Below are 13,274 nucleotides of genomic sequence, written 5' to 3' on the forward strand. Positions count from 1 at the left end.
CTCTATTAGAGGTTAATGATAGAAAATCGATTTTTCTGAATATTTGTTCTTTTAAGCGTAGTTAAATATACTATGCTACAAAATACAGTCCATTTTTTTTCAGCTCTACAGCTACCTGGAAGGGTATATTGCATTCATGCTCTGCTGGAAGGGAAAAAGAGTTGGAGTTTCTCACCCCTGAAGAAGTATGGCCTTAGTAATGCCTTCCTGCCTCAGGAAGTGTGCCCTTCTCTCTCCCACTTTCTATAATCCTGGGTGGATAGGCCCTCTGTTGGGACAGAAGGGCAGGAAATGGACCAGCCACAAAGCCTCTCCGAGTCATACCCTTTCCTGTATTTGTGTGCCATTATGGCCGCTTCTAAGTCACATCTGTTGGGCTCTATTTCCTTCCTTCCTATATAAGCAGTTTTTATGTTGTGTCTAACAGGTGATATTCTGTTCCAGTCAAGCCATTATGCTGTTTGATTTTTACTTGTGTTTAAAGAGCTGAATCTTCTTTCCCCTTATCACTACCCACTTCACTCATTGCTAGTGAGTATACTTTCCTATACTGTCTCCTAGAGTCTGTATCCAAAAGTTACAGACCTTGAGAGGAGAAGAAAAAAATGAGTCTGGGTGATTCTCTGAGATTCTCAAAGTCCTACAAATAGAAAGCTAAAGTTTTTAATGCACATATCCTAAACAGTATGTGCTAAAATTTCTGTATTTTGTGGTAGAGTTTTCCTCAGCTATCTCCAAGATTTTAATGTATCTGTGATTATTACTTAAATCAGTACTTATTTCACCATTCAATAACAGTATCTAACTCCTTTCTTGAAGTGACTGTATAACCCGGTTATAAGTTAGTGAGATGTAAGTTATGCCCAAGGTGGTGCAAACGATGAGAAAATAGAGGTGTTTCTCTTCATCTTTAGATAACCTATCTTATCCCAGACTTAGACATTCACTCACACTCAAAATTAGATATTGGTATTGGTTAGCATATGAGTGAGTGTCTGCATTTTCTAGTGGTTTAATATGCCAATTCAAGACACAGTTCTATGAGCATCCTTTTTAAAATTCTGTGTGTGTGCATGTGTGTGTGCATATGTATAATGAGAGAAAGATAATAGGTCATCCCAATGACCCTGAGAGCTGGCAAAGATGGGAATAAATGTTGATAGTTTGTTCTTTATTTTAGATGCTAGTTCTCAAGACTGCTATGATATTCCACGAACATTTCCAAGTGATAGATCTAGTTCACTTGAAGGCTTCCATAACCACTTTGTAAGTATAATTGACCTTGGCATCATCAAGTGTATTTCATTGTCTAAATCTTCATAATTAGTGCCATGAGACTAAGTGATATATCATGAAATAAAAGTACGCTGAGATCCATATGAATGAGTGTGACTTACAATTGTGTTTTCATGTGTGACAAGAGTTTTTGTTTATTAAAAAGAAATATATATGTGTTTTAGAAAGTCAAAAATGTGTTGACAGTGGGAAGTGTTTCAAGTGAAGAACTGGATGAAAATTACGTCCCAATGAATCCCAATTCACCACCACGACAACATTCCAGCAGTTTTACAGAACCAATTCAGGAAGCAAATTATGTGCCAATGACTCCAGGAACATTTGATTTTTCCTCATTTGGAATGCAAGTTCCTCCTCCTGCTCATATGGGCTTCAGGTCCAGCCCAAAAACCCCTCCCAGAAGGCCAGTTCCTGTTGCAGACTGTGAACCACCCCCTGTGGATAGAAACCTCAAGCCAGACAGAAAAGGTAAGGAGAGCATGGCAAAGTAAAAGGCTTGGGGAGTGCCAAGTTAGATCTATTTTTAACTGCCATTAAATCCAAAACAGAATTTGGACTAGAAATTCTGAAATATTTCATAGTTCCATAGCCATCAAGTTATTTAAGCAAAGCAGTACTGCCATTTATAAATTAACAATTATTATATCACATGTTGATGTGAGGTGATATTTATAAGTCTCCTATCTCTAGAGCAGAGGTTACAAGCTGAAATACTCACGGGGTGAGCGGACAACTGGGGAGAATTAGAAGAAACTGGACTGCCGTAGCCCCATCTAATGGGAGTAACTAACCTACACGGCTACAATCCTTTGTTGACTTGTGAAATGATGCACCCATGCAGGCAAATCTTCTGGTATATCAGGAAAAGCCAGAGATTTCAGATTTTATATGTATTATCTCTCAATTTTTAAAGTTCTATCAACTAATTTAATTATTAAGAAAACATTGCAGGCCAACCCAAACACTTCTGCAAGCTAGATAATGGCCTTCAGCTGCTATTTAGTAATCTCTTCTCCAGAGTATATAATATCAAATCAGACTTAAGATTATTAATGTATTTGACATAATTATTTAAGAACAGTGAGACTGTATAATCTTTCCATTCTGTTCATATAACAACTTCTTAAAAATTACTTTGCCTTTGCTGGGGTAATAAATGCTTCTAGTCTGTCATTTTTTTTTCCATGCTGGCCTTCATAAGTAACATTAAGTTCTAAGGTAACATAGTTTGTTAAGAAGTCTGTAAAAGAAACTGTTCAGCCAAATTGGGTAATGCCTACCCAGGTTTTTTAAATTGGGGTTTAAGTTGTTAAAACACAGACAATTTGATTTGTTGCACCATGTTGTTAGTGTGGCTTAATCTTGACAACCAAGTAAATTAGCATAAATGTAAATGTGATGAATGATACAATATCTGGCTTACATGAGGGTGTTTCAGCACATTTGAAAAGTCTCATGTGCTATATGTAGCTTTTTAAGACCACATAATGTTGGCATCAATTTCTCCTTAATCTGGGCTTAGATCATTAGTATTAGTTCTAATTAAGTCCTACTTGTGAGGAAAAGAGACTGAGGCTCAGACTATCTTAAGAAAAAAGATTTGGTTTTGTTTGTAAGTAAGGATAACCTCCTTGTTTCAACAGGAGGTTAACCTCCTTCAACAAGGAGGTTAACCTCCTTCAACAAGGAGGTTAACCTCCTTCAACAAGGAGGTTAACCTCCTTCAACAAGGAGGTTATCAGGAACTGCAGCAATTCTAGGGGACTGTTGCTGTGTCCTGCTCTCTCTGTGCATTTCTGTTTTATGGGAAATCTTTGCATCTGGTTTGTTCTCTTTCACATTCTTCCCTTCTTTTCTGTTTTCTTTTCTGATTCTTTTTTGTTTTCTTACTCTGTATCCTCTACTTAAATGGATTCTGCTTTCCAAGAGCTTTGGCCTCCAATGCTCCCCTTCTATGGCCTCAGTTCTGCCTCCTAGCTGCTTTTTATGTGCCCTTGCAGCTTCTGCATCAGCTTCTCATTGCCTTACTTATTATTTACTCACTTTAGATTGCTTAGAGATGATGTGATTGGTCTATGTGTGTCACACCCACGACGACCCAGTCTGCCCTGGCAGCAGGGCTGTGATTGCGGTGTGGATCTCAGAAAGGATGTGAGCATCAGAGGCCTTCTATCGGATAATGCTTCCTTTTGTTTCCTTTTTCTTTGTCTCTAAATCTATTTTAGACAACTACTAGTCATTTTCTTTGCATATAATATGCAAAAATATGTTTGGACATGTATAGCTTTATAATTGGTTCATACAGATCACTGAAGGATTGAGATACAAGTGTCATGAACTCTTTGAAATACTGAAATATCTTTTTTAATGTTAAACTGGTGCTTTCCTTATTTTCCAGTAACGAGTGCATGTTAGTGGCAGATCTCTACTTTTTAACTCCAAACCTAACAGTTTTATATTTTGAGGTCTCGCATAAATGTGGAGGGAGTAAGATTTGGGTGAGGGTACAAAGCTTTTAAGTCCTACCTCCCTTGCTCCTCTGCTGCTCTTTTCTCCCCTTGAGCTCTGTAGAGCACAGTTTGAAAACTCCAGTATATTTCACAGTTGTGATTCCATGTGGTAAGCATAATATGAAATCAGGAAACACCACTGTTTATAAGTTAGAAAAGACCTAAGATCAATTAATGATTAGCTTTTAGTATCCTCTAGGTCTGATATCACTCATGTATCCCACATTATTATGATATATATTTTATGTATATATCAGAATATATACTATGTATCATGTATGCTACATATTTTATAATTATACATCCCTATGTATTTAGTGAAAGTACTATTATTCTACTACACTAGAGACTAATTGCACTAGTTCTTTAACATAAAAGAACTTAATAGAACAGAATAAAGTAGGTTCTTATTTCTGGAGATTGTGTTCATTCTTTTAAAATTTAACTGAACTGTTCGGAGACAATTGTGAGTTCGTTGGCCACATTATTTATTTGGCATATTTGCTTAGATACAAAATGAACTTAAAAAGAGCACCCAGGTTGAAATACCCATAAAGTTTTTGCCAGAATCAAGAATAGACTTAGCAAAACAGTAAAGAGGTTCCTAAAGTCATAGTATTCAAAAAAATTTTGCTTTTCTTTAGTACTATTTTACTTTTTTTTTTTTTTTTTTTTTTGAGACAGAGTCTCACTCTGTCGCCCAGGCTGGAGTGCAGTGGCGCGATCTCGGCTCATTGCAAGCTCCGCCTCCGGGGTTCACGCCATTCTCCTGCCTCAGCCTCCCGAGTAGCTGGGACTACAAGCACCCGCCACCACGCCCAGCTAATTTTTTGTATTTTTAGTAGAGACGGGGTTTCACCGTGTTAGCCAGGATGGTCTCGACCTCCTGACCTCGTGATCTACCTGCCTTGGCCTCCCAAAGTGCTGGGATTACAGGCATGAGCCACCGCGCCCGGCCTGTACTATTCTACTTTTTAAATAGTTATGATACAGGAGAGGAGGCTTGAGAATGTATTTAACATTACAAGGCAAACTTTGTAAACTCACTTTACAAAGTTATGACTTCATAAACTCACTTTACAAAGTTATAACTTCAAGAAAAACACATTTTAAAATCCAAATTCAGATCTCAAAGCAAAGTTTATCCACAAACACTTAAACAAAAATAATGTCTCGTTTGGTCCTATAATTTTTCTCAGTATTCATAGCATCAGATGAATCTATTTTAATTTCAAATTTCATGACATCAGATAAATGACTTAATCTATTATTCAGTATCTCTTATATAAAACTCATTATAAGCAAATCTAATTCTATAAAATATGGCTTGATTAGTTTCAGAGCTCCATATAACTAGTTCATTGCCCTATATGTCTGGTTTTTGAGATTGTCTTTGGAAGGATCTATAAGAAACCAGTAACATTCTAGTCTTGTTTATAGCCCCAATTATAGATGTCAGCTGCTGTAGTTTGCGTATAGATGAGCTTTTCAAATACTTATGAGTAGTTGAAACTGCAGAAATACATAGATGTTCTGAACACTTAAACATAATTATCTTAGACCCTTTGCCTGTCACTCAATTCATGATAGTAATATTTTCATCATACTATTTCTGTCACTGTAGTGTTTGTTTTGAGCCAAGTTTTGTGTGTATTAAGAGAAACGTATTTTAAGCATACTGTATTAAATATTGGGAAAGCAGATGAGTCACTGGAAATACAGGACAAATTATATTTTGACCTCTTCAATTGAAAATTTTATATTTCTGATGGAAAGGGAGTTTTGTAAAGTTTGGGAAATTTATCTGTTGTAGCTTCTCTTTATGTCATGACATAAATCTAGTATATTAAATCGCTAAACTTATCTAAGGCCCCCATCTCTGTCTAGTCTCTGTCTAGCATGATGCAGCAGCTGTGTGAGCCCCACATGCTGTCTTTATGTTGTTATGTTTGGCCTTGTCCATTCACGCCTTTCTGCAACAGTCTGAACATTAGTTACTATACTGACTTTTTTTTGTTAAGCCAATGCAAGGTTTTGTATGGTGCTTTTATATACCACTTTGGTTAAAGTACCTTCAAGCTTAGATCCTTAATATTGTGTGGGGAGCATACAGAAGACTAATCCTGAGAGTTTCCCTGGGTGACTCTTTTGGCACAGTGATGGATTTGCTCTAAACATTTTTTCAAGAGATCTTTTAAAGTTTCTGAATGTGATTAAATATTAACATGCACTTTTTAAAATTTTTATTCTTTTGTATTTCAATTTGTATTTTAGTTTCAGGGGGGTGCATGTGCAGGTTTGTTACCTGTGTATATTGTGTGATGCTGAGATTTAGGGTATGAATGATCCTGTCACTCAGGAACTGAACATAGCACCCAATCGTTAGTTTTTCAACCCTTTCCACCTGCCTCCTTCCCCTCTCTGGTAGTACCCAGTGTCTGTTGTTGCCATCTTTATGTCCATGTTTAGCTCTCACTTGTAAGTGAGAACATGTGATATGTGGTTTTCTGTTCCTGCGTTTATTTCCTTAGGATAATGGCCTCCACCTGCATCTGTGTTGCTGCAAAGGAAATGATTTCATTCTTTTTATGGCAGTGTAGTATATGTACCACATTTTCTTGATCCAGTCCACTGTTGATGGGCACCTAGGTTGATTCCATGTCTTTGCTATTGTAAACACTGCTGCAGTGAACATGCGAGTTCGTGTGTCTTTTTGGTAGAAAGATTTGTTTTCTTTTGGATATATACCCAGTAATGGAATTGCTGGGTTTAATGGTAGTTCTGTTTTAAGTTCTTTGAGAAGTCTCCAAACTGCTTTCCACAGTGGCTGAACTAATTTTACGTTCCCACCAGCAGTATATAAGCATTCCCTTTTCTTCACAGCCTCACCAGCATCTGTTGTTTTTTGACTGTTTAGTAATAGCTGTTTTGACTAGTGTGAGATGATATCTCATTGTAGTTTTGATTTGCATTTCTCTGATGATTAGTGATGGAGTATTTTTTCATACATTTGTTGGCCACTTGTATGTCTCATTTCTAGAAGTATCAGTTCATGTCTTTTACCATTTTTTAATGGGGTTACTTGTTTTTTGCTTGTTGATTTGAGTTTCTTGTGGATTCTGGATATTACCTCTTTGTCAGATGCATAGTTTGTGCATATTTTCTCCCATTCTGTAGGTTGACTGTTTACTCTGTTGATAGTTTCTTTTGCTGTGCAAAACCTGTTTAGTTTAATTAGGTCCCACTTCTCAATTTCTGGTTTGTTGCAATTGCTTTTGAAGAGTTGGTCATAATGCCTACTTTCTTGAGGGTTATTATCAGGAGGAGATATTGGATTTTATCGAAAGCTTTTTCCAGGTCTATCGAGATGATCATATGTTTTTTGTTTTTAATTGTTTACATGGTGAATCACATTTATTGATTTTTTGTTTGTTTGTTTGTTTGTTTTTAATTATACTTTAAGTTTTAGGGTACATGTGCACAATGTGCAGGTTAGTTACATATGTATACATGTGCCATGCTGGTGTGCTGCACCTATTAACTCGTCATTTAACATTAGGTATCCTAATACCTAATGTTAGGAGATAACATATCTCCTAATGCTATCCTTCCACCCTCCCCCCACCCCACAACAGTCCCCAGAGTGTGATGTTCCCCTTCCTGTGTCCATGTGTTCTCATTGTTCAATTCCCATCTATGAGTGAGAACATGCGGTGTTTGGTTTTTTGTCCTTGCAATAGTTTACTGAGAATGATGATTTCCAATTTCATCCATGTCCCTACAAAGGACATGAACTCATCATTTTTTATGGCTGCATAGTATACCATGGTGTATATGTGCCACATTTTCTTAATCCAGTCTATCATTGTTGGACATTTGGGTTGGTTCCAAGTCTTTGCTATTGTGAATAGTGCTGCAGTAAACATACGTGTGCATGTGTCTTTATAGCAGCATGATTTATAGTCCTTTGGGTATATACCCAGTAATGGGATGGCTGGGTCAAAAGGTATTTCTAGTTCTAGATCCCTGAGGAATCGCCACACTGACTTCCACAATGGTTGAACTAGTTTACAGTCCCACCAACAGTGGAAAAGTGTTCCTATTTCTCCACATCCTCTCCAGCACCTGTTGTTTCCTGACTTTTTAATGATTGCCATTCTAACTGGTGTGAGATGGTATCTCATTGTGGTTTTGATTTGCATTTCTCTGATGGCCAGTGATGATGAGCATTTTTTCATGTGTCTTTTGGCTGCATAAATGTCTTCTTTTGAGAAGTGACTGTTCATATCCTTTGCCCACTTTTTGATGGGGTTATTTGCTTCTTTCTTGTAAATTTGTTTGAGTTAATTGTAGATTCTGGATATTAGCCCTTTGCCAGATGAGTAGGTTGTGAAAATTTTCTCCCATTTTGTAGGTTGCCTGTTCACTCTGATGGTAGTTTCTTTTGCTGTGCAGAAGCTCTTTAGTTTAATTAGATCCCATTTGTCAATTTTGGCTTTTGTTGCCATTGCTTTTGGTGTTTTAGACATGAAGTCTTTGCCCATGCCTATGTCCTGAATGGTAATGCCTAGGTTTTCTTCTAGGGTTTTTATGGTTTTAGGTCTAACGTTTAAGTCTTTAATCCATCTTGAATTAATTTTTGTATAAGGTGTAAGAAAGGGATCCAGTTTCAGCTTTCTACATGTGGCTAGCCAGTTTTCCCAGCACCATTTATTAAATGGGGAATCCTTTCCCCATTGCTTGTTTATCTCAGGTTTGTCAAAGATCAGATAGTTGTAGATATGCGGCGTTATTTCTGAGGGCTCTGTTCTGTTCCATTGATCTATATCTCTGTTTTGGTACCAGTACCATGCTGTTTTGGTTACTGTAGCCTTGTAGTATAGTTAGAAGTCAGGTAGTGTGATGCCTCCAGCTTTGTTCTTTTGGCTTAGGATTGACTTGGCGATGCGGGCTCTTTTTTGGTTCTATATGAACTTTAAAGTAGTTTTTTCCAATTCTGTGAAGAAAGTCATTGGTAGCTTGATGGGGATGGCATTGAATCTATAAATTACCTTGGGCGGTATGGCTGTTTTCACGATATTGATTCTTCCTACCCATGAGCATGGAATGTTCTTCCATTTCTTTGTATCCTCTTTTATTTCACTGAGCAGTGGTTTGTAGTTCTCCTTGAAGAGGTCCTTCACGTCGCTTGTAACTTGGATTCCTAAGTATTTTATTGTCTTTGAAGCAATTGTGAATGGGAGTTCACTCATGATTTGGCTCTCTGTTATTGGTGTATAAGAATGCTTGTGATTTTTGTAGATTGATTTTGTGTCCTGAGACTTTGCTGAAGTTGCTTATCAGCTTAAGGAGATTTTGAGCTGAGACAGTGGGGTTTTCTAGATATACAATCATGTCATCTGCAAACAGGGACAATTTGACTTCCTCTTTTACTAATTGAATACCCTTTATTTCCTTCTCCTGCCTAATTGCCCTGGCCAGAACTTCCAACACTATGTTGAATAGGAGTGGTGAGAGAGGGCATCCCTGTCTTGTGCCAGTTTTCAAAGGGAATGCTTCCAGTTTTTGCCCATTCAGTATGATATTGGCTGTGGGTTTGTCATAGATAGCTCTTACTATTTTGAGATACATCCCATCAATACCTAATTTATTGAGAGTTTTTAGCATGAAGCATTATTGAATTTTGTCAAAGGCCTTTTCTGCATCTATTGAGATAATCATGTGGTTTTTGTCTTTGGTTCTGTTTATATGCTGGATTACATTTATTGATTTGCATATATTGAACCAGCCTTGCATCCCAGGGATGAAGCCCACTTGATCATGGTGGATAAGCTTTTTGATGTGCTGCTGAATTCGGTTTGCCAGTATTTTATTGAGGATTTTTGCATCAATGTTCATCAAGGATATTGATCTAAAATTCTCTTTTTTTGGTTGTGTCTCTGCCAGGCTTTGGTATCAGGATGATGCTGGCCTCATAAAATGAGTTAGGGAGGATTCCCTCTTTTTCTATTGATTGGAATAGTTTCAGAAGGAATGGTACCAGTTCCTCCTTGTACCTCTGGTAGAATTCAGCTGTGAATCCATCTGGTCCTGGACTCTTTTTGGTTGGTAAGCTATTGATTATTGCCACAATTTCAGATTCTGTTATTGGTCTATTCAGAGATTCAACTTCTTCCTGGTTTAGTCTTGGGAGAGTGTATGTGTCGAGGAATGTATCCATTTCTTCTAGATTTTCTAGTTTGTTTGCGTAGAGGTGTTCGTAGTATTCTCTGATGGTAGTTTGTATTTCTGTGGGATCGGTGGTGATATCCCCTTTATCATTTTTTATTGCATCTATTTGATTCTTCTCTCTTTTTTTCTTTATTAGTCTTGCTAGCAGTCTATCAATTTTGTTGATCCTTTCAAAAAACCAGCTCCTGGATTCATTAATTTTTGAAGGGTTTTTTGTGTCTCTATTTCCTTCAGTTCTGCTCTGATTTTAGTTATTTCTTGCCTTCTGCTGGCTTTTGAATGTGTTTGCTCTTGCTTTTCTAGTTCTTTTAATTGTGATGTTAGGGTGTCAATTTTGGATCTTTCCTGCTTTCTCTTGTGGGCATTTAGTGCCATAAATTTCCCTCTACACACTGCTTTGAATGTGTCCCAGAGATTCTGGTATGTTGTGTCTTTGTTCTCATTCGTTTCAAAGAACATCTTTATTTCTGCCTTCATTTCGTTATGTACCCAGTAGTCATTCAGGAGCAGGTTGTTCAGTTTCCATGTAGTTGAGTGGTTTTGAGTGAGTTTCTTAATCCTGAGTTCTAGTTTGATTGCACTGTGGTCTGAGAGACAGTTTGTTATAATTTCTGTTCTTTTACATTTGCTTAGGAGAGCTTTACTTCCAGCTATGTGGTCGATTTTGGAATAGGTGTGGTGTGGTGCTGAAAAAAATGTATATTCTGTTGATTTGGGGTGGAGAGTTCTGTAGATGTCTATTAGGTCCGCTTGGTGCAGAGCTGAGTTCAATTCCTGGGTATCCTTGTTAACTTTCTGTCTCTTTGATCTGTCTAATGTTGACAGTGGGGTGTTAAAGTCTCCCATTATTATTGTGTGGGAGTCTAAGTCTCTTTGTAGGTCACTCAGGACTTGCTTTATGAATCTGGGTGCTCCTGTATTGGGTGCATATATATTTAGGATAGTTAGCTCTTCTTGTTGAATTGATGGCTTTACCATTATGTAATGGCCTTCTTTGTCTCTTTTGATCTTTGTTGGTTTAAAGTCTGTTTTATCAGAGACTAGGATTGCAACCCCTGCCTTTTTTTGTTTTCCATTTGCTTGGTAGATCTTCCTCCATCCTTTTATTTTGAGCCTGTGTGTGTCTCTGCATGTGAGATGGGTTTCCTGAATACAGCACACTGATGGGTCTTGACTCTTTATCCAGTTTGCCAGTCTGTGTCTTTTAATTGGAGCATTTAGTCCATTTACATTTAAAGTTAATATTGTTATGTGTGAAAATGATCCTGCCATTATGATGTTAGCTGGTTATTTGCTCATTAGTTGATGCAGCTTCTTCCTAGTCTCGGTGGTCTTTACATTTTGGCATGAACCACTTTGCACCTTAGGAGTAAAGCCTACTTAATCATTAACATGCTTTTTAAAAACTACATGTATACACTAATAAGTGTTTGGAGAATGTATGAGTAATACCAGTACATGAAACTAGATTTTGATAAACAGGTATTAAAGTTTAAATCTTAAGTCAAGCTTTGCGTTAGATTTGTTACCGTTTAAAGGAAATAAGTATGGAGTGCATTTTTACAGCAGAGCCTTAATGTGGGGTTTTTTCCTCTCAATATTCTCTTGACTTCAAAGTATAATTATCATTATTACATTTCTCTTTATACCATGAGACCATTAAAACGTATAAAAATTTTTCAGTTTTCTGCCTTCATTACTTTCTGGAATTAACAAATGATAATGTGAATTACTTTTACTCTTTCTTGATTTTGGGGATGCCTACTGGAAGTAGTAGCATAATCTGCAGAACTTTGGGAAGAGTAAAAAATTTAGGCTTAAAAAAAATTTAGGCTTTGTAAAGCCTGTAATAATACAGAAAATAAAATGTCCACTTTGTGTGGAATTTATGTAAGTAGTTACCTATTAGAATAATGCATTAATAGATCACATCTATTTAATTGAAATGTGACCTCGCATGACTGCCTTGACTGTATTTGAGATGACCGACTTGAAATACCCTTAGAATTTAGTTCTTCCCTTTTTCCATTTAAATGACAAGCAAAAATGGCTGGGCACAGTGGCTCAGCCTGTAATCCCAGCATCTGGGGAGACCGAGGTGGGCAGATCACCTGAGGTCAGGAGTTTGAGACCAGCCTGACCAACATGGGGAAACCTGTCTCTAGTAAAAATACAAAAAAATTAGCCAGGCGTGGTGGCGCATGCCTGTAATCCCAGCTACTTGGGAGGCTAAGACACGAGAATTGCTTGAACCTAGGAGTTGGAGGTTGCAGTGAGCTGAGATCATGCTACTGCACTCCAGCCTGGGCAACAGAGCAAGACTGCATCTCAAAAAAAAAACAAAACAAAATATGTGTGAGATTGATCAGGTTAAACACCACTAGCTTTAAGAGAAAGGCAGTTCATTAACATTCATACAACACAGATTTAAGCCCCTATCAGTTACAGGATATAAATTCTCCAAACAAGGAAAAGGTTGCTCCCCTGAAGAAGCTCACCGTCTAGGACCCCTGAAGAAGCTCACCATCTAGGAGGGGATGTGGAGAAGTAAACACATTATCATAATTACCGTGGAAGGGGCTGTGGTTGAAGTAAACTCTTGGCACTATTAGGGAAGCTCCCCTGAGGAAAGTCTGAGAGTGTGAGTGGCAATTAAATGATGGTAGGGGAGGGCAGCCTGGCAAAGGATCTTCTCGTTAGAATAAACAACATGCCCAGGTCCTTTAAAAAGAGGGGAGATGAGACAGGCCCAGAGTCGTGGGGAGGTAGGTGGGCGGGCAAAAAGGAGGGAGGAAAGTACCAAAGGAGGGATGAATGCCAGATGCCTTGCAGGTTCCTGATCCTGAAGGAGTTATAATTTATGATAATGAGTTTGGACTTTATTCTGAGTGTACCATTAAAGAATTTTATGCAGGCACATAAACTTTAAGATTTATAAATTTAAATCTTAAGTCAAGCTTTGGGTTAGATTTGTTACCATTTAAAGGAAATAAGTATGGAGTGCATAATCAGAATGGCTCTAGAAAGCTCATTCTGATTTAAGAATACAATAGAGAAAATAATTGTATTCTTTAATGTAAAATGTTATAAAAATCACTTTCTTTCTCAGAGAGTGCTTTGCCCAGTTTTCCAAATCCAGGGTTCTTGAAGCCTTTGTTGAGACAGGATCAAACAGGGAAGGCATAGCAAAAGTCCCCCTGTCTGGCTCCCTCAACTTGGGGAACTTAACAGTGATTT

The 13,274-nt window shown here is 37.6% G+C and overlaps 1 protein-coding gene and 1 long non-coding RNA gene across 9 annotated transcripts in view; both read left to right on the forward strand.

Annotated features, from left to right (window-relative positions):
* GAB1 (GRB2 associated binding protein 1) overlaps positions 1 to 13,274 on the forward strand; it is a 136,398-nt gene that overhangs the window by 102,469 nt on the left and 20,655 nt on the right. For all 8 annotated transcript variants that reach the window (XM_003310530.7, XM_517458.8, XM_054683862.2 and 5 more), the window contains 2 exons: positions 1,181 to 1,266; positions 1,461 to 1,764. In XM_003310530.7, the coding sequence (XP_003310578.1) occupies positions 1,181 to 1,266; positions 1,461 to 1,764 (390 nt within the window). The remainder of the gene's footprint in view (positions 1 to 1,180; positions 1,267 to 1,460; positions 1,765 to 13,274) is intronic.
* On the forward strand, positions 1,771 to 12,387 carry LOC129143850 (uncharacterized). Its single transcript, XR_008547791.1, has 2 exons — positions 1,771 to 2,942; positions 3,009 to 12,387. It is a non-coding gene; the product is annotated as an uncharacterized LOC129143850 (long non-coding RNA).

The sequence above is a fragment of the Pan troglodytes genome, chromosome 3, assembly GCF_028858775.2.
Source record: "Pan troglodytes isolate AG18354 chromosome 3, NHGRI_mPanTro3-v2.0_pri, whole genome shotgun sequence".
NCBI classification, from domain to species: Eukaryota; Metazoa; Chordata; class Mammalia; order Primates; family Hominidae; genus Pan; species Pan troglodytes.